This window comes from Ranitomeya imitator, chromosome 8 (genome assembly GCF_032444005.1).
Source record: "Ranitomeya imitator isolate aRanImi1 chromosome 8, aRanImi1.pri, whole genome shotgun sequence".
In the NCBI taxonomy this organism is placed as follows: Eukaryota; Metazoa; Chordata; class Amphibia; order Anura; family Dendrobatidae; genus Ranitomeya; species Ranitomeya imitator.
In genome coordinates, this window is record NC_091289.1 from 125,749,266 (window position 1) to 125,770,467 (window position 21,202).

The following is a 21,202-nucleotide window of genomic DNA, read 5'->3' on the forward strand; positions in this document are numbered from 1 at the left end:
CATTAAGGAGACTACTACTGCTTGGCAAAAGAGTGACATTTTATCCACTAACCTCCATGATGTACCATTAGGTCATGGAATGTGGCAATTTGGAGCGGGTTTAGACGTTGAACCTGCTCCAAGCAAAGCAGACAGCCACTGTGTCACACAGCCGGCAAAGGCCTCCAACAGCAGCAATCAAAGCTGGCTCCAATTGTTGCCATTAACAGCCTAAATGCCACAATCACTCCCTAATCATCTCTGGGGATTTGTTCTAGCTACCCGTCAGCCCCTCTGTGGTTCAATGGTGAGGTGCCGAAGGGTTATCATGGCAGCTAAGGACCTACTGAAGGCACTCGTTGTGCACAAGTTGGTACTCTTGCCAAGCCCAGCATGTTGCTGGACTTTATTAGAGACATGTGTTGGGTACAGTTGTGCTCAAAAGTTTACATACAATGGCAGAATTTTTGCTTTCTTGGCCTTTTTCAGAAAATATGAATGATAACACCAAAACTTTTTCTCCACTCATGGTTAGTAGTTGGGTGAAGCCATTTATTGTCAAACTACTGTGTTTTCTCTTTTTAAATCATAATGACAACCCAAAACATCCAAATGGCCCAGATCAAAAGTTCATATACCCTGATGATTTTGGCCTGATAACATGTACAGAAGTTGATACAAATGGGTTTGACTGGCTATTAAAGGTAACATCCTCATCTGTGACCTGTTTGCTTGTAATTAGTGTGTGTGCATAAAGGCTAAGTGAGTCTCTGAGATCCAGGCAGACTCTTGCATCTTTCATTCAGCCACTTATGCTTCTGGATTGTGAGTCATGGGGAAAGCAAAAGAATGGTCAACGGATCTACGGGAAAAGGTAATTGAACTGTATAAAACAAAGGGAAAGGGATACAAAAACATTTCCAAGGAATTGATAAAGCCAGTCAGCAGCGTTCAAACTGATTAACAAATGGAAAATCAGGGGCTCTGAAAAAACAAAACAACAGTTAGGTAGACAAACAAAAACGTCATCCACAACTGCCAGGAAAATTGGATGCAAAGAAACACCCACAAATAACATCAGCTGAAATACAGGACTCTCTGAGAACTAGCGGTGTGGCTGTTTCAAGATGAACAATAAGGAGGCACTTGAAGAAAAATGGTCTGCATGGTCAAGTCAACAGAAGAAAGCCATTACTGCGCAAATGCCACAAAGTATCTCGCCTACAATACGCAAAACAGCACAGAGACAAGCCTCAAAACTTCTACAACAAGGTAATTTGGAGTGATGAGACCAAAATTTAACTTTTTGGCCACAACCATAAACGTTACATTTGGAGAGAGGTCAACAAGGCCTATGATGAAAGGAACACCATTCCCACTGTAAAGCACGGAGGTGGATCGCTGATGTTTTGGGGATGTGTGAGCTACAAAGGTACAGGAAACTTAGTCAAAGTTGAAGGAAAGATGAATGCGGCACGTTATCAGCAAATACTGAAGGCAAATTTGGACTCATCAGCCCGGAAGCTGGACATGGGACGTACTTGGATGTTCCAACACGACAAAGATCCAAATCACAAGGCCAAGTTGACCTGTCATTGGCTACAGCAGAACAAAGTGAAGGTTCCGGAGTGGTCATCTCAGTCTCCTGACCTCAATATTATTGAGCCACTCTGGGGAGATCTCAAGCATGCAGTTCATGCTAGACAGCCCAGAAATTTACAGGAACTGGAGGATTTTTGCCAAGAAGAGTGGGCAGCTTTACTATCTGAGAAAATAAAGAACCTCATGCACAACTACCACACAAGACTTCAAGCTGTCATTGATGTTAGAGGGGGCAATACATGGTATTCATAAATGGGGTATGTGAACTTTTGATCAGGGTAATTTGGATGTTTTGAGTGGTCATTATGATTTAAAAAGAGAAAACACAGTAGTTTGACAATAAATGGCTTCACCCAACCACTCACCATGAGTGGAGAAAAAGTTTTGATGTTATCATTCATATTCTCTGAAAATGGCCAAGAAAGCAAAAATTCTGCAGGGGTATGTAAACTTTTGAGCACAACTCTATATCTACTGCAATGCAATAGTAGTCCACAAAAAACGCAAAGTGATTGGCACTACCGTTACACCTTCTGAAGTAATGCACTCCTGTTTATAAAAAGTAACATTTACCACAATCTTAAGGTACCGTCACACTAGACGATATCGCTAGCGATCCGTGACGTTGCAGCGTCCTGGCTAGCGATATTGTCCAGTGTGACAGGCAGCAACGATCAGGCCCCTGCTGTGCTGTCGCTGGTCGGGGAAGAAAGTCCAGAACTTTATTTGGTCGCTGGACTCCCCGCAGACATCGCTGAATCGGCGTGTGTGACACCGATTCAGCGATGTCTTCACTGGTAACCAGGGTAAACATCGGGTAACTAAGCGCAGGGCCGCGCTTAGTAACCCGATGTTTACCCTGGTTACCATCCTAAAAGTAAAAAAAAAAAAAAAACACTACATACTTACCTACAGCCGTCTGTGCTCTGCACTCCTCCTGTACTGGCTGTGAGCGTCGGTCAGCCAGAAAGCAGAGCGGTGACGTCACCGCTCTGCTTTCCGGCCGCTGTGCTCACAGTCAGTACAGGAGGAGTGCAGAGCACAGCGCTGGAGGACAGACGGCTGTAGGTAAGTATGTAGTGTTTGTTTTTTTTTACTTTTAGGATGGTAACCAGGGTAAACATCGGGTTACTAAGTGCGGCCCTGCGCTTAGTTACCCGATGTTTACCCTGGTTACCGGCATCGTTGGTCGCTGGAGAGCGGTCTGTGTGACAGCTCTCCAGCGACCAAACAGCGACGCTGCAGCGATCCGGATCGTTGTCGGTATCGCTGCAGCGTCGCTAAGTGTGACGGTACCTTTAGGGTGCCAACCCAAGAACAACAACAGTACTAAATGTCCATGCAAAGAGAATAAAGGGTGGCACTCACCAGAATAAAATCCAACGTTTTATTTAGTCACCTTTAAAACCTCTTCGGTTAAGCAGTAAAACAGTGGACAATGGAGTGTGAGGACGACTGCCATTTCACGCAAATGCGTTTCTACGGGTCACACGTATAATAGTATTGCAGTATATAGTATAAGCGATCAAACAATCCAAAAGGTATAAGTCCCCAATAGGGGCTACATATACTTCGGGAAAGATAAAAAGAAATATAAAAAAAATAAATATATATACCTATTGCTGCATTTTTATGACATAGGCCTTTTATTTTTTGGGAGTTCAGAAGTTTTTTTGAAGACATTGGAATAGTAATCTGTGCGTGTTTAGTATCACTGTAATCATACTAACCCGGAGAGTCATGTTGCCAGGTCAATTTTACTGCACAATTAGCACCCTGAAATCAATACCCCAAAACAAAGGTAAAAAAATTGCGGTTTGTTTCCAACCCCCTCCCCCAATGATTTCTCCTCACTTGGATTTTTATTTCCAGTTTTTCGATGCATTATCTATTAAAACGAATGGTGCCATTCAAAACTACAAATTGTCCCACAAAACAACATGCCCTCGAACGGCTATGTAACCGAGGAAAAAAAATTCTGGCTCTTTGAAGGAGAGGAGAAAAAAAAAAAGCCCAAAAATGGAAATTGGCGAGAGAGAGAGAGGCGCAGCTGAGACTTTAGTCAGCACGTGACTACAAGTATAGAAATTGCATGTGACGACCACTGTACCCGACAAGATTAGCCGAATTCTAATTGTGTTCATTACACACCCTTAGTATTTGGCAGGCTGCAGCACATGCTAAAGATTTTGCTGGTTGTGGACCGCGCCTTTGAGAAATTTGCAGAAGTCAGTATGTTGGTTATCTATATACTATATAATATAATGTTAAAATATAAAGGTATATAGGTGTAGTAACAGCACTATTTTGCCATAAAACTTAGAAAAGCAATGTTCATAGCCCTTTATCCATCTCATGTGTTTGTTATTTCTAATTTGTACTTCATTTTAATAGTAAAATTGAAGCAGCAAAAGGGAAATACTGATTTCAGGATGCTTATGTGTATATTTTATTTTGGTCTCTTTGAAAGATTTTTTTTTTTTTTTTTTTTTTTTTTTTAGAATTTCCAGGTGATCTATTTTTTTTTTTTTAAATCCCTGTGGTTTTACACCTTTGAAAAGTTTAGTGAATTAGAAGAACTTGCATCCTAGGCAAATGATACGGTACACCACATGAAAATTAAATAGATCTGTAGCTTGTAGTCTCTTCATCGTGGCCATACAACCAGTCTCCACCAGATTTACACATCAGAGAATGTTTGATGTCAATAAGATGGAGATCAGCTTGTTAACATATGCATGATGGAACATCAGCTCCTTATAAAACCTGGCGACCCCGTATATAAACAAAAAACATATCTATAAGCCCACCTGTAGAAGCATAATACAAAGAATATGGCGTATCTAGAAATATTTACACATATGTTCATCTTTGAATTTAATGTAAACTGAAATAATCCTTCACATAAATTGAGTAACTTTGCATATCAGGATTACTGTAAGATAAGTAATGCTATGTATTCGTATCTGTTCTATCTAGACATTCACAATTATGAAGCCTTAAAGTTACAAACACGGACCTCGAGTCATCAGAGCTATTACACCACAAAATTCTGGCATAAGTCGCTTTGAAAAGTCACAAAATTTTTGTGCAACATGGAGCTTAGAAAAAAATGTAACAACTTTTGGTGTTTTCATCCTAGTTTGTAAGATGTCGAGCTTTGTGTCCCTAAGGCTGGTTTTATACTTGCCGTGTTTTGGCGGCCCCAATAGATTTCAATGGGGCCGCAAAAACGGACAGCCAAAAACCGTAGGAGCGCAGAACGCCGTATTTACGGCCGTGAAAAAACATCAAGCTTGCTCCATATTTTTCATGGCTTACAGACACGGCCCCATTGAAAATCAATGGGCCGCAAAAACAACAGAAGTTTGTTTTTGCGGTGCACTGTGACTTCCGGTTTTGCGAAACACCATTTTTTCCCCCCCAATACCTTTTCTAAAGTATTGGGAACCCGAAAATCGTCGATCCGCAAGTATTTTGCGGTCCGTTATTGTGGCGGACCATGAAAATTGCGGCGATACGCAAAAAAAGGCCTCGCAAAAAGCACGGTATGTGTAAAAGCAGCCTTACATCAGAACTCTTATTCCAGTGTGGGGAGGCACACGGCACTTTTCAAATGGGTCGGATTCATTAAGAATCCATGCGTTTCTCAATTAACCAGACACATCTCACTCAAACACGCCTTCTCACCAAGGATATACGTATCAAAGATCTCGGCACTCAACTTAATATGATCAGTGAGAATATTTAATGTTGTCCACAGCGTAGTAAACAGAAAACGTTTCGGTCACATTTAGACCTTCATCAGTTACCGTTCACTTGCTTGTATAGTGTCCAATGGACAAGAGTAAGTTGTGGTCAGTTGCACGGGAGTGCTGCGTAAACTACCAATTTTATCAGTATGGTAGCCAGGCGAGGTTATACCCCTTAAATGGGTTTATAAGTTCCAACATCAATGGAAGTATATCTGAATTACAGGGCACAGCGTGTGATGCCAGAAGCGGTTGTTATCCGAGCAACTGCATGTCCCGGCAACTGCATGTCTCACGGCTCTTCGCCAGCCACAACACATGCGGGATTTCCTGTTTATTAGGCAATCCCTGCATGTGTTGCCCCTGTTGGACAGCCGCGAGACATGCAGCCGCGGGGACTCAAACATATTTTTTGAGCACGCCGAAGTCACTTTGTTAGCACACAAGCATGCTCAGATAATAACTTATCCGAGCACCTTCGCTCATCACTAGTCAAGAGTCATATAGTTTTGGAGCGACAGTGTTGCGCAGAAGTTTCGCAACTTTCCAAAATGATTTAGGACAGATCTCTGGTGCAATCACTTTGATGAATGGGGGCCAATGTGTTTCTTGCTCTGGTCCGTGCATTACAAAGTACTTTTATCTTTTGCAATGGGCACTAGGGGATTATTTTCTCTGTGGGGGTATTGCAAAGTCTGCCAAGTTACTCGAGTTCGGATGAGCACTGATGGTCACAGCAGCTGCCCACCCTGAGTCAGACAGATTAGGATAGAAGTTTTTCCGGGTCACTGCTGAGGGTTTGCTCTTTATGACATTCACCTTGTTTAATTATTTGTTCAAATAAGTAAAACTACAGTATAACCAGGAAACAAACTCACAAAATGATATACTACAAGATGTAGCATCAAAGGCTATCCTATCGGTAAAACACTACCTTCAGACTGAATGCTGGCTGCACTCAGAGGTCAAAGATATGAGAGAGAAAAATAGTTGTGGAGCCTAGAACAGCCGGCCTGTAATTGAAAGCAGGGCTCCAGAAAAAGCAGCAAACACAAAAGCCCCAAGGATATAACAAAAGGGCATATAATAATAACGTGGTGAGGAGCAGGAAACTGCATGATGGATTTATCAGGAATGATAGAAACAAATCAGTAAAGCCATGTTCACAGTTAGCCGTTTGCATCGCTTCGGTCTCTGCAGATAGCAACCCTAACCGACATATTCATGATAAATTGCAATTTAATCCCTTCCCACTCTTCATTTTTCCACTTTATAGGAGGAGTTGTAGTTTTAGACACCATTCAATTTAGTATATTTACTGAATAACGGGAAAGACTTTCCAAATGCAGAGAAATAGTGAAATAAATGCAATTTCCTCCACTGTTTTTTATTTTGCTTTTATGGTGTTGAGTCTGTGGAAAAATATGACCTGGCGACATGAGTTTTCAGATTAGGACGATCACAACAGCATCAAACTTATAGTTTTTATTTTTTTTACCATATACAAGTTAAAAAATAAATGCAGGACTTGTAAAATCGCAACACAAATCCTTATTTTTCCACAGACAGACCTTTATGAGAGCTTGTTTTTTTGAATGACATGCTGTCATTTTCCCTGGTGTCTTTTTGTGCTACCTTCAATGTTTTGATTGCTTTTTATTGCATTTATTGGGGGGTAAGAACGTCCACCGAAAACAGGAAATCTGAGGTTTCATTTGCTTTTTACGTTTTAAAATACTGGTTAAATAACTTTATACTTTGATAGATTGGACTTGGCAATATCAAATGTTTTTTTTTTGCATTGGGTAAATGGGGCTGTGTTGTTTGGGGGGCGGGGGGGAAGAAGGCGATTCTAAACTTTATGGTTTAAAAAAGAAAAGTTTTCTTCGAGCACTTGAATTTACAATCATTTGATTACTTGAACAATATATTGAAATACTTCTGAAACTAAGCCTAAGGGTGGGCTTCATAAAAGTAAAAAAGATGGTGGCGACGGGGGAGTGGGGCCTTTAGAAGGCAATAAGGTGCCATGACAACCCCATTGGCATGCAAAGATGGCTTCAGGGAGTGGGATGGAAGCAAGGGTTGAATTGGCGAGCAAATCAACCAGATAGCGAGGAGCCAGCATCCACCATGCGTTATGTGAGTTCAGCTCCTGAACCTGCTCCCATACATTTGCATTAGACAGTTGCTGTACAGAGAATGTTGGGAAGGGGTAAATACATTCCAAACATTCGTTGTTTGCATATATCTCAGCGCCCGTAGAGTGTTGCTGCTGCTTTATCTATTAGAAGGTTCTGGCTAGATTTGTTTTCTGACAATGGCATACTGTATCTAGAATTAAGGTTTTTACTAGCTGTATGAACTCCATCTCTTATACGGTATTGTTTTATTAAGGTTTTAGCAACTTAAAGATTATATTATACTTTCTATCCAGCATTAATTCTTTTTTGGAAGCTTGGAAGTTATATAACTAGAACTTCCTAACATCATCTTCCTCTATAGGCTACAACCCCGGTCCTCTTTCAGCTAGTTTCTGACATGGAGAAATCATAGAAGGGTGCTGGCTTAGGTACTGAAATGAGCAGTCAGGTAGAAGAGGGCACGTAAAGACCAAGGAAATGCTGCCCCATGCCAGAGACGAACTGACAAAAGATCTACAGCGTAGAAAGTTCCTGGAACATTTCAGATCCAAGGTGTAGCAATATTTTGCACAAATAATTTAATGACATTTAAATACATATTTTTTAGCTAAAAAAATTAAATACCAAGTCTAACCAAATAGATACCTTTGCAAAAAACGGGAATGGAAGTATTCACGAGCGAGAGAAGAACAACAAGCCAGCTGGTATGTCACTCCCCATAAGGAGAAACGTTACCCCTTAGACCCCAGTCCAGAGCCTCTCACCTAGCCAAATCAGTTCTCATGCTTTGCACTGATGAGGGCCAACAGCCCGAAACACTGTGTCTGCGAATTGAGATACTGATTTGGCTTTTATCCTAAGTCATATTGCACGACTCGTTAAAGGGTTGATTGTGACTTGTAGGATCGCTACTTTCAACAGATGGCGCTATAGAGTTTAAGTCCTCTTTTTCTCTGAAGAGGCAATTTGCATATATAGTATTTATTGATATTTCAGCACATCATTGACCGTTTCTTACCGGCCTTTGATGCTGCCATTTTCATTTTTTTTGTAGTGCAGTCTTTTTCGATTCAGGATTTTTTTCCTTCTTAGCTTTGTATCAAATTAGCCCAGATACAGAGGATAATCCACTCACTACTGGCTAGAAGAGGGCTTGGATACATAACATAAGGAATGGACTTACCTTTATCATCCTAGATAGGTCCCCAGCATCGGCAAGTTCCAAGACTATGTTCAGCTCATTGTCTTCAATAAAGGATGCGTAGTATTTGATTACATTTGGATGGTTCAGTTGCTGAAAAAAATAAAATCGATTTTAAGTAAATCAAAGTACCGTATCTAAAAATAAACTGGTGAAATGACTTGTTAGACTGCGTCAGATTCTGCCGGTACATGTCTGCTTTGGTGTTTGTTGATTTAATGTCTCAATCTTCTTAAGACAGGAGTCGCGGCCAATGCAGCGACTTGAGGACTCATCAGTCAGCCTTGCCATTTTACCTTAGACCCTCAACAGGACACGGTCATACTATTTTATAAAGGGACGTTTTACTGTCCAGGGGCTGTCCATGCCACAATTCTTTTTAGTTACGAGGATCCATTACCCGGTGATGCTACCTGACAGATAATGGAGAATTAAGTAATTCCTATAGAAATCATTGGCTGTGTAACTCAATGGCATTTTCTGGAAGACAGAGGACGTTTCCGAATAACAATCTACAGTTTCCTCAAAAGACAACCCCTAAATAAGATTTTGCTCATCTACGACTAACTGAAAAGGGGTATTCCAAAAATCCCATACCAGTATGTAGTAGGTGTAATAATAATATTGGCAAATACCTCAATTAGAAATGTAGTATAGTTCTTCTGATTACCTGAGGTGTCTATTACCTCATGCGTAGGGCATTGCAGAAGCTTAGGTATCCATGGTTACAACCACTAATTTGTGACAGTTTGTTACACAGCTCGTAGTGGTTGTAACCATGTGACAGCGTATATCCTGTCTCTATTGGTTCCAATAGGTTCAAGCGATTCACATAGCTACTTCAGTCGCTCCACACGTGCGCTGACGTGGACAGGACTCCCCTACTGCATCCAGGCTACCCAACTAAACCTATTGGAACCAATAGAGAAAGGATATACGCTTCTCTCTATACCAGTATATTTGTTCTGATGAAGGTCCGGATGTGGACGGAAAACGTTCAACTTACGGTAACTTACCTGCATGGATGCACATCAATAAATAATTTTTTTCTTTGCATAACAAAATTCAGCAGAGTGCCAAGTTCTTTCTGATTTTGGATATCATCTTTTCCGTTAGACATTAAAAAGGTAACAAATTACAGCTTTCGAAACTACTCTGGTCCCTTCTTCAGGCATAGACTAATATAAAATCTGAAGAATCACATATTTATAAATATGTGATTCTTCAGATTTGTATTAGTTTATGCCTGATGAAGGGACCAAAGTAGTCTCGAAAGCTTGCAATTTGTAACCACCTTTTCAGTTAGCCATCAAAAGGTATCAACCACTGAGGACTCTCAATTCTAAATATTTTTCTACCTACTGGCTAACACAGTACAAAGATATGTATCTTTCCTGCATTAAGCTCTCTCAGGTCCAGCCTCTGTCTGCAGACTTCTATTGAAGGAACTTCCACCTGTCGTGGCAGCTTCTTCCACTCATTGATCACCCTCAACGTAGAGAAGTTTTTTTCTAATACCTAATCTGTGTCTCCTCCTTTTAGTTCTAGTATTTCCTTGTACAAATGAGAATAGGATGATCCCTCTACAGTGTGAAAGCCTTGAAATATTTGTAAACAGCTATTAAGTCTCCTCTTGTCCAAGCGAACCACTCTCAAATCCTCTAGTTAAGAGAGTTTGCAATAATTTGCTTAAGAAACACAATTTGCCATGTCATTAGAATAAATTATACTATACTGTACTCCACGCAATGCCAAGCACATGGCGCTGCATCCTAAGAACCAGGCTCTTCAGAGCCCAGACTTGACTGGAGCACAGGTGTGCATGTTCAACCTTTGCTCCTTTGTCTTTAGAATTGCCGTAAACCGCCAAGTGCTGTACTAGGCTTTCCCCGATACCTCCACAAATACTTGCTCAGAAGTCGAGTGTGCACACCAATCAAAACGGGGCTCTGGGGATCCAGGGCTTGTTAACGCTAGTGATTTGGTTCCAGCAGTCGGATCCGCAGTGAAAGCAAGTTATCCCATAACCAAATGACAGGGTATAGCTTTCAATTCTAAAAATAGCCTTCCAATAACTTAAATGAAATATTAACTGTTTTTGTTACAAGTCGCTCTCCATGAATTTGGAACAGGCTGATCAATTTCACACATTTTCTCTCTTAAAGTGAATCGGTCAGGCCAAAATTTGCCTATAAGCTGTGGCCACCGCCATCAGGGGTTTATCTACAGCATTCTGCAATGCTGTAGATAAGCCACCGATGTAACCTGAAAGATAAGGAAAACAAGCTAAATTATACTCACCCAGGGGCGGTCCCGCCCGATGGGCATTGCGGTCCGGTGCCTCCCATCTTCATGCGATGACGTCCTCTTCTTTGCTTCCTGTTGTGGCTCCGGCACAGGCGTACTTTATCTGCCCTGTTGAGGGCAGAGCAAAGTACTGCAGTGCGCAGGCGCCGGGCCTCTCTGACCTTTCCCAGCGCCTGCGCACTGCAGTACTTTGCTCTGCCCTAAACAGGTCAGACAAAGTACGCCTGCGCCAGAGCCATAACAGGAAGCAAAGAGGACGTCATCGAATGAAGATGGGAGGCGCTGGACACGGACAGCAACGCCCATCAGACCGGACCGCACCGGGACCGCCCCTGGGTGAGTATAATCTAACTTGTTTTTCTCATCTTTCAGGATACATCGGGGCTTATCTACAGCATTGCAGAATGCTATAGATAAGCCCCTGATGCCGGTGGCCGCAGCTTATAGGCAAATTTTGGGTTGACAGATTCCCTTTAAAAGTAAAAGCGTATGAAATGTAGCTGCTTTTAAAGACCCATTATATGGCCCTATAATTGGTCTCTCAGCCGTTGGCCTGTGTAAACGTAGTAGCAATCAGTAGGCAAAATGTGATCATCTACTATATAATTGTCTAAGGGTCACTTCCGTCTGTATGTCCTTCTGTCTGTCACGGTTATTCATTCGCTGATTGGGCTCGCCAGCTGCCTGTCATTGCTGGGCAATATACTACGTGGCTGGGCAATATACTACATGGCTGGGCAATATACTACGTGGCTGGGCAATATACTACGTGGGCTGGGCAATATACTACGTGGGCTGGGCAATATACTACGTGGGCTGGGCAATATACTACGTGGGCATGCATATTCTAGAATACCCGATGTGTTAGAATCTGGCCACCATCTAGTGATTTTATATGTGGCCTTAAAAGTAGTTGTTGGCAGCACATCTCCCCATGTAAACAGGGAGCGTGCAGTCTACAACATGCAAACTGTATGGGCACCAAAATAGCATATTTACCATCATTTGTCCTCCTATAGCATCAGCCTATTGTTCTGTAATATCATTGTTCAGCTCTCAATATGAGAAGAAAATAGTAGAAACCTGCCTTAGCAGAGGTCTTGTCACTTTGACTTTGCGGGAAAAGTAAATTTACGTTTTTTTAGAGCAATATAATCTATAATATATGGAAATTGAATTACATAGTTCTATAATAGCGCCACTATGATATGGGAAAGAGATAATTGTGCCAGATAAATATCAGTAAACCACATATGCAAGCTTTCATTTACAACAAAATAGTTGGAGGGTAGCATATAATCCCACCGCGTGTGTTAGAAGGAAAACAGCAAATTGACTTTTAATGCAGTTTTATCCGAAGATGTAAACATCTTTCTTCCCTTATTTAAGAAGATGCCAAGTTCACAGGAGATGTGAAAACGAAGTGGTTCAAAGCCTTCATGTGGCACATTGGAAAAAGGGTCTCGGCTAGACGAAAGTAACAACAAGATCATCAAAGCTTCAGATTTCACACAAAAAGCGTTTTCTACAAACAAATCTTTGGGGTGCTTCAAAAAGTGTTTACCTTAAGGAGGTCAATCTCTTTGATACAGTCTGCTCTTGCCTTGGCATCCATCAAATCAAAAATCTGCGAGGGATTAAATAAAGATGAACATGAGGTTATTTACAAAGACGCCATTAATGTGGAGGCACAGCAGCAGCGCTTGGATGCAGCTATAGGGCTGATTACTATGTGCCATGTCTGGCTTAGCGTTGTGTAACCAGTTACCACCGACAAAGATTTCATTCATGCAAGGAGACAAATGCACAGACATGGTTAATGAAACGCGTTTTACATCAGTCTGTCCCATTTTCACTGTAGTATCCCACAATTAAGGCTGCTAACCCCCATTCTCTGATGACAACGTGCGGTACAATTCTTTGATTCCAGCTTTCTGCGTCTCGTACTTCACAAATGTGAGCGGGATACATGAAACAGTCACTGTGGGCCTTTCAAGGAGATAAAGCTTGTGAGCTGCCCTTGGGGAGAAATGCTCAGAGTTACAATCACATCTCTTCCATGCGGTGACAGCTCCCTCCCGAGCAGGATGGATGGTGAAATATGAGGACACACAGTGACTTGTCACTGTAGCCGCTGCACAGCGATCTGGCTGGAACCTCTGCCTTCAGCCGGGAAGCTGACAGGAGACTTGCAGCTACTTTTTGGCACTTACTGCTTCAACTTTCCTTGAAATCTGGTATACACTACTGTTCAACATAATAGAAGTGTGTTCAAAAACATGAGTTAATCACAAAATCTTTATACTCCTTTTTATTCCCAGCATTGGGGACATTGCACACTGTTTTCTAATTCAAAACATGAAGAGAAATGTAGATAAATGTTTAGCTACTTTACAGAAAATTACACAAAACGAACATTGGGCGGTTCTAAAAAATAGCAGTGTCTGCATTTGTCTTTACAAACTCACAATATGTACTATTTTTATGATGATTTGGCATTCCTGCGAGTCACTAACCTAATATTTAGTTGTACACACAACTTCTGGCACAACCGTTATTCCAGCCCCGGATGCTTGGGCTACATCCCACAATTTATTTTTAGCATTTGTTGGTTTTGCCTCAGAAACAGCATTTTTAATGTCAGCCCACAAGTGTTCGATAGGATTAAGGTCTGGGGATTGGGCTGGCCACTCCATTAACCCCAATTTTGACCAAGATTTTATTTGCATGACGAACTGTATTCGGACCCCAAAAGACTAATTTTACTTTCATAAGTCCACAAAATGTTTCTCCACTTCTCTTCAGGCTAGTTGATGTGCTTTTTGGTAAATTGTATCAGCTTCAGTACATGCCTTATTTTACCAGTAGGACTTTGCGGGGACTTCTTGGTAAGAGATTAGCTTCACACAGGCGTTTTCTTACTGCCACAGTCCTCACAGGTAACTTGAGACTGTCTTTGATAATCCTGGAGCTGAGCCTTAGGCTGGGGTCACACTGCGTTAGTGCAACCCGTTTAGCGCTAAGCGCTAGCGGGTTGCGCTAACGCAATGTCTTTTTCGGGGTCGCGTTAAACGTCCCCGATCTGCGAGAGCGGGGAACAGACCTCGGGCGCGCCGCGGACGCTGCAAGCAGCGTCCGAGGCGCGCTACAAAAGAACGGCACATCGCTAGTGCATGCCGAAAATGACACGCGCTAGCAATGCGCTTTAACATTTCGGGCAATGGGAGCACTAACGGACGCATTGCACGGCGTTAATTTCGCCGTGCAACGCTGTCCGCTAGCGCTCACATTAAAACGCAATGTGAACCTAGCCTTAGCCATTCTGGCTATTCTTCCATCCATTCCAGTGGTGGTCTTCTGTTATCTTCCATGTCTCTTTGGTTTGGCTTTCCATTTTAAAGCATTGGAGATCATTTTAGCTGAAGAGCCGGTCATTGTCTACACTTCTTTATAAGTTTTACCTTCTCCTATCAACTTTTTAATCAAGGTTCGCTGTTCTTCCGAACAATGTCTCGAATGACCCATAATTTCTCAGGTTTTCAAGGAGAAATGCATGTACGACATGTCCTGGCTTCACCCTTCTATAAGGGCCACCTGATACACACCAGTTTCTTCCCAGAATAATTGACCTCACTAATTGATCTCCACACTGCTATTATTTTGAACACTCCCCCTTTCAATTAATTATTCTAATATACAGACTCAGAAACCTGCAGATCATGAATGCGGAGTCTGGGGGTTTCTTAGAATCTACTGCACCAACTTGTAAATCGTTTGACACGTGGTGATATAATTTATACCAAAAACAATGATTAATCGGATTAGTCATATTGGACTGCTATTATTGTGAACACCACTGTAAGATAAGGGTGAAGACCACAGACGAAATCCTTTTGCAGCCGCTATGCTGTCTGCTTATGCCAGCATATGATCATCCTTGGTTCTAAACTGTTAGTGACAGTAAAAATATAAGAAACAATTGATGAACAACTTGGTGTTGATATTCCCTTTGTCAATGGAAGAGCATGTTGTCACTTAAGTGATTGGATATCTTGAATAAGTGCTGAAGAAAATCTGCCGGAGACAAGAATGTACCTGTCTGTAGCTGCTGTGCAAACACTGAAAAGGCCGTGGTACTGACCAGAGCGTCACAACCTCTTCACACTGCTGATCGGAGTGGGTGCTCAGAGCTGGACAACCTCCCCTTCATCTCTTAAATAATTCCTCAATATTAGGCGGCTTGATAACCCCTCCATAAAATTCTTTAACAATGGATTTACTTTTCCATCCCATTGATTGTTATATAAATAATAAACTTATTAAACTGACCACACATCGGCTGAAGAACCTGTGAAGCCATGACCCCCCCATACAGATGATCCACACACATTAGTCAGGGGACCATCATCATTTTTGTAATGTGTGAAACTTACTTCACAAAGAACAAAAAAAAAAAAAAATCACATCTTTGACCCTTTAGGAGCATATTCACATGGGGCTGATACGCTACAGTTTTTAGAGGTCTACAAGGGAAACATCCACAGCATATTACAGTAGCAGCAATGCGGATTAGATTCTACCAAATCTGAGAATCACGGTACGAAGAAAAAAAATCCACAGGGGAAACTGAATTACAGTGGAGATGATCAATCCAGTGCAAGTCAATTTACGATGTGGATTTCAGCCATTTTCATCATTTGTTTTCTCTCATTTTGAACCTTTTTTAAGTTTGTTTTACCCAATCAATCATATCAGGTTTTCTTGTAAAAGGTAAAAAAAAAGGTTTACAGCTTCTCTTACCCAATAGACAAACAAAAACCCCAAACAGTCAGCATTAAAAATAGAGATGGCGTCCGCGTGCAGTGCATTTTTTAATGGACCATTTGACTTGATTTGAGCGCCACAAAAAAAGATGGTACATCAGATTCGCAAACAAAACAATTGGTCAGAAAAGCCCACCCTCATAAAAAAACAACAAAAAAACTAAACAAAATGAATACATCAATAGACCATAATTGTTATATCCATGGTTTTCACAGATCCAATGTGTAACATGTGCGTGAGGCAAGGACTGGTGAATCGTTCTAATAAGTCGCACTTGTGTCTTATGTCACAAGCTAAAGACAGAACATTTAAAAGAAAAATAAATTGACCAGCACCTCCGAACAGAATGAAGTGTGAACAGCCGCAAGCTGCTTTGATTCTATAATATACAAACTAAAAAATACAAGGAGCAGCCACTGTATATGCACACATTCAATATGTGCAATATAGAATATCACAGTACTTAGATCCCAAATTGGTCAATTTGTGTGTGCCCATCAGCCAGGACAAGGCAACCTCTCTCTGGGGGACCTTACCCACTTCCATCAGATATGAAGCTCCTGAGCCAAAAGCCTACAAAGTAAAAGGGCAGGGAGGATCCAATGCCAATAAAAACAGCCTTTAGACCATAGATGGGACATGTCCGTAACATCAATGGTTAATCACACCCGAGAAAGACGGCACAAGCGACTGTATTTCAGAAACTTGCCATGTTCCTAAACCAATATATGCAAACTGGTGCCTACAACATCTGTAAAGGGCATTAACATCACATACAGAGTCAAATATAGAGAAGAACTAAGTAACTTGTGTGCTGAAAGCAAAAAAATAAGCCCTGATGTGATCTGCAAAAAACTGGAAAGAAAAAACTGCAAGATCCAATTTGGGGGTCCATGGAAATGGCAAAAAAGAAGAATTATTTTGTGCAGCCCAAGTGTGGCTTCGCAAGCTGTAGCTGAAAATGTACAAAATAACAGATCACAAAAATCACAAAGGCAGCTTTGAAATGTTTCATTCTAATGAAAGGAATCTCCAGCAGAAAAGTTGAAACAAATCCAGGCTTCTTTTCAGTAGTAAGTTTTGCATATTGTAATAGCATTCAGAGAGACGCTGGCAGCTGTCATTCACTGCAGACACCGACGCAGCAGATCGCCAGAAATATATGCAGATGTTATGCAGATTAAAAGGGAGCGGGGATTCAAAGGCAGGGATGTGCTACTAAATGAGGCGGCTCGGCAGTGGGGAACGCAGGGGAGATCATTTTCATATTCGTTATGGCCTGGTCAACAGCAGAAACATCCTATAGGGTCATAGGTTATTCCGAAATTAGTGATGCGCTCTAGACACCATAGCAAAATACAAGTCAGAACTTTAACGGCCATTGTTCTATACAAACCCTAATAAATGCTACATGGCGGATCTAACTTACGGTTCACCCCAACACACACAACGTGAAGCCGCTTTCTGTAGTAATTATGAAAACCCCAGACACATTAAGAGGTTTTCAATTCTAAAAGAAAACAGAATCCCAATTCTCTATATAGTGCTCAGTCTAAGGCCACATTGACACACCTGGGGGTCTTATCACATTGCACGTTACTCTGATTTATAGACGGCAACTATGGTCTGTGAAACGGACCAAGCTCAGACATATTTCCATTTATTTTGACAACCATTAATGCACAAAATAAAATGGATATCTGAATTTTCACATAAAATATAAGGGGCATGAGTTCTAGCTGTTACAAAAAAAAAAAATTATATTATGTGTGTGTATATATATATATATATATATATATATATATATATATATATATATATTTTAATAATAATATTAATAATAATAAGATAATGTAAGCTTAAAAAGGAGCTAATACGTTTTGCCCAAGGATTGAGCAGCATGCATCCGATACAGGCTGTATGATTTCTAATAGGTGTGCTTGACTCTCAAAGACTGCTGCATTTCAAAGAAAAACATACTAACAAAAACAGTTTCTCTCCATCTGCTCACCTGGAGTGACCGGTCTATCCCTGAGTGCGCGTATAGAGATCCCTGCCAGTCACTGGAAGGAGGCAGGAAGAAGTGAGAGGACCCGTCTTTCCGACTAGTCACCCATGAAGCTCGGTCCCCGGCGGCTTCTCTCCACATGCTCACCTGGAGTGACCGGTCTTGTCAATGAGTGTGTGTATCACTCATTGATACACTGAGTCACTGGTAGGAGGTGGGGAGAAGTCACAGAGGACCCGTCTTTCCGACTAGTCACCCATGAAGCTCGGTCCCCAGCGGCGTCTCCTCACGTGGAATGACCAGTATGTCCCTGAGTGCATATATAGAGATACCTGTCAGTCACTGGTAGGAGGCGGGTAGAGGTCACAGAAGACCCACCTTTCCAACTAGTCACCAATGAAGCTCGGTCGCTGGCTGGAATCCTACATTGCAATTTCCACTCTAGTCATTAATCGTCGTAAAACTGGCCCTCCATGTTCTGCAGAGATCCCTTCTCAGCATCCTCTCTCATCTCACGCAGGATTACAATGAGAGTGAGCAACATAAATAACAATTTTGCTGAATTCATAAAATCTAAAGCAAAATGAAATACAAATATCTTCTGATATCAGCATAATCTGACTTCCTAATGCAGATGGCCAAAACCAGTTTTTCATTCACAAGTTTGTTCCTATGAATGTCACGAGTCAGGATTAAATGTGACGCAAAACCCACATGAATACTTATACTAAACTCACGTACCTGAACCTTTTTTAAAGCAACGGGTACTCGATCCAGAAGGCACGTGGCTCTGTAGACTTCACTGAATTGACCTCGGCCAATCTTCTTCTCAATCTGGAAGTTGGCCAGTGTGTTATAACCCATGTCTGGCCGCAGGGCTTTCTATAGATGTGAAATATAGAAGGAACATGGTGATTATTGGTAACATCTAAAGGGGGAAGGTATATATTGCAGGGCTCCCCAACTCCAGTCCTCAAGGCCCACCAACAGGTCATGTTTTCAGGATTTCCTTTGCATTGCACAGGTGATGCAATTATTACCTGGGCAAGACTAAGGAAATCCTGAAAACATGACATGTTGGTGGGCCTTGAGGACTGGAGTTGGGGACCCCTGATATATTGGGTAAAGCCACATGTTGGCTAGCAATAAAGAGCAGCACTGGCCTGGGGACAAAAAGTCCTCGTGGCAAACTCAGTAAGTCATCGCTAGTCATCAGCCTATCAAATACAGAGTAAAAGTTGTTTCAATTTTATTTCATAAATCACTGGCAGACATAAAAAATTAGCAACTTTGTAGTATATCTCCGAGAAACCTGCTTCTGGATTGAATTTTCACTATCAATTCAGGGGTAAAATGTTTATCGGTGAAGACAGATTTCTACATTACGGAGATATACGAGAGTTGGGGCTTTTAAAATTCAACAAAAAAGGGAAAAGAAAGAAGAGGAGCTAGAGGCCGACACAGACATCCTGCTGCAAGTTCTCCATAGAACGTCATGAGCACAAACGGTCATCTCCTACCTCAGTAATAGGAAAGTCTCTATTCATCAAAGACAGACTTTACCCTATAACTGACAGTGAATGATCCGCTCAGGAAAAGAAAGAATCGGATCTTTTAAAGAAAAATATATTATAAAGTTTATTATTTTTACGTCTACTACTGATTTCTAAAAACAAAATTAATCCAATGTTTACTCTTTAAAATGTAAAAAGCCACATAAAGAAATTATTTTTTTTTTTATGTTTCCAATAGGTGGAAGAGCAAATTATATCTATACCTTTCAAATCCTTAATAGATTATTTCTGATTATTTTGATTATAAATAACAAAGATTAAAGGATTAATAATAAATGTAATTCTGCATTTAAATTCCTAAAACAAGATAACACAATTTAGAAAAAAAATAAAAATCAACATTAGATTTTGTCCCAATTACTTCCTATTTTACATATGATACCGTAAGTAATTTTGGCCTCACGATCAGATGAATATCCCAGGAGGAGGCTAGAGGATGGCTCCCGCTACACCGCAGGTCGTCTTTTACATAAGGATCATTTGAAACCAAATCTCGTTTGAGTTCTTTTACGTTTGATATATTTCATTAGCTCCCATGCAGACACGTTTAGCATTAGAGCAGCGGGTCTGACAGATGCAGCGCAACAAAATTCATTTTTGAAGACCACTATATTGTGCTTTAGACACACATCACTGTCATACTAACCTCGTTCTTTTCCTTCAAAGATAAAATAAAATGGCCGTGTGCATTGCTATTTTTGTAAAGGTTAGATTGACAATGTCGGTGACATTCAGTAGATCTTACCAGAAAAAGCCAAAATGTGTGTAATATATTGAATTATCAGCTGGAAAATGTTGTTTATAACCATCAATAAAATATAACTAGAGTCATCAGTGAAGGACGACGTGAGCAATGGTAGGATCAGCATTTCCCTAAAACGTCTAAGGTCATCCAGGCAGGAGTAATTTATATACATTTTAATAACTTGCTGATCATACACAACCTAATATATAGTTTGAAAAGCTATAGGCTATGTGCACACGTTGCGGATTGGTGTGCGGATTTTTCTGCACTGTTTTTGCAAAATCTGCAGGTAAACCACACTGCGGATTACCCATGGATTTACCGCGTTTTTTGTGCGGATTCCACCTGCAGATTCCTATTGAGGAGCAGGTGTAAACCGCTGCGGAATCCGCACAAAGAATGGACATGCTGCGGAAAAAACACCGCAGTGTTTTCGCACGTTTTTTTCTAAAGCATGTGCACTGCGGATTTTTTTTTCCATACATTTACATGATACTGTACATTGCATGGAAAACAGCTGCAGATCCGCAGCAAAATCAGCAACGTGTGCACATAGCCTAAAGGGAACGCTATTAACATGCAGATATGGTGTTAATCTGCAGGTTAATAGCGCTCTCAAGCCGTGCAGCTGACAACACTGAAATCCTGGCTAACAAGAGAAAATGAACTTTAGTTATTTATTCCTCCGGCTTTCAGTCATAGGGATGGGCTTCAGTCATCGCTCAGTATAGAGCTGTAACCACATCGTGGCACTCTGACAGCCAAATCTGCAGTGCATCAGCACAGGACCAGCGGTCAGTCAGTCGCAGGGCATGGCTACAGCCCTGCTCACTACGTACCGAGGTGTGACTGAAGCCGCGCCTCTATGACTGAAAGCCGGAGGCTGCGGGGAGGAATAAAGTTAATTTCCTCCCAGTAGCTTGGCCTTCAGTCCAGCAGACGAGTGGCTTTAGAACACTATTAGCCTGCAGATTAACCCCATAACTGCAATTTAGTAAGGTTTTGGGACAAGACAAGTTCCTTTTCACAATAATTAAATTGTAGATGCACCATTTACACACAAAGC

The 21,202-nt window shown here is 41.3% G+C and overlaps 1 protein-coding gene across 3 annotated transcripts in view; it reads right to left on the reverse strand.

The window, feature by feature from the left end:
- NEK7 (NIMA related kinase 7) overlaps positions 1-21,202 on the reverse strand; it is a 174,431-nt gene that overhangs the window by 59,911 nt on the left and 93,318 nt on the right. For all 3 annotated transcript variants that reach the window (XM_069737336.1, XM_069737337.1, XM_069737338.1), the window contains 3 exons: positions 18,559-18,699; positions 12,550-12,612; positions 8,661-8,771 (listed from right to left, as the gene is read on the reverse strand). In XM_069737336.1, coding sequence (XP_069593437.1) covers positions 8,661-8,771; positions 12,550-12,612; positions 18,559-18,699 — 315 coding nt within the window. The remainder of the gene's footprint in view (positions 1-8,660; positions 8,772-12,549; positions 12,613-18,558; positions 18,700-21,202) is intronic.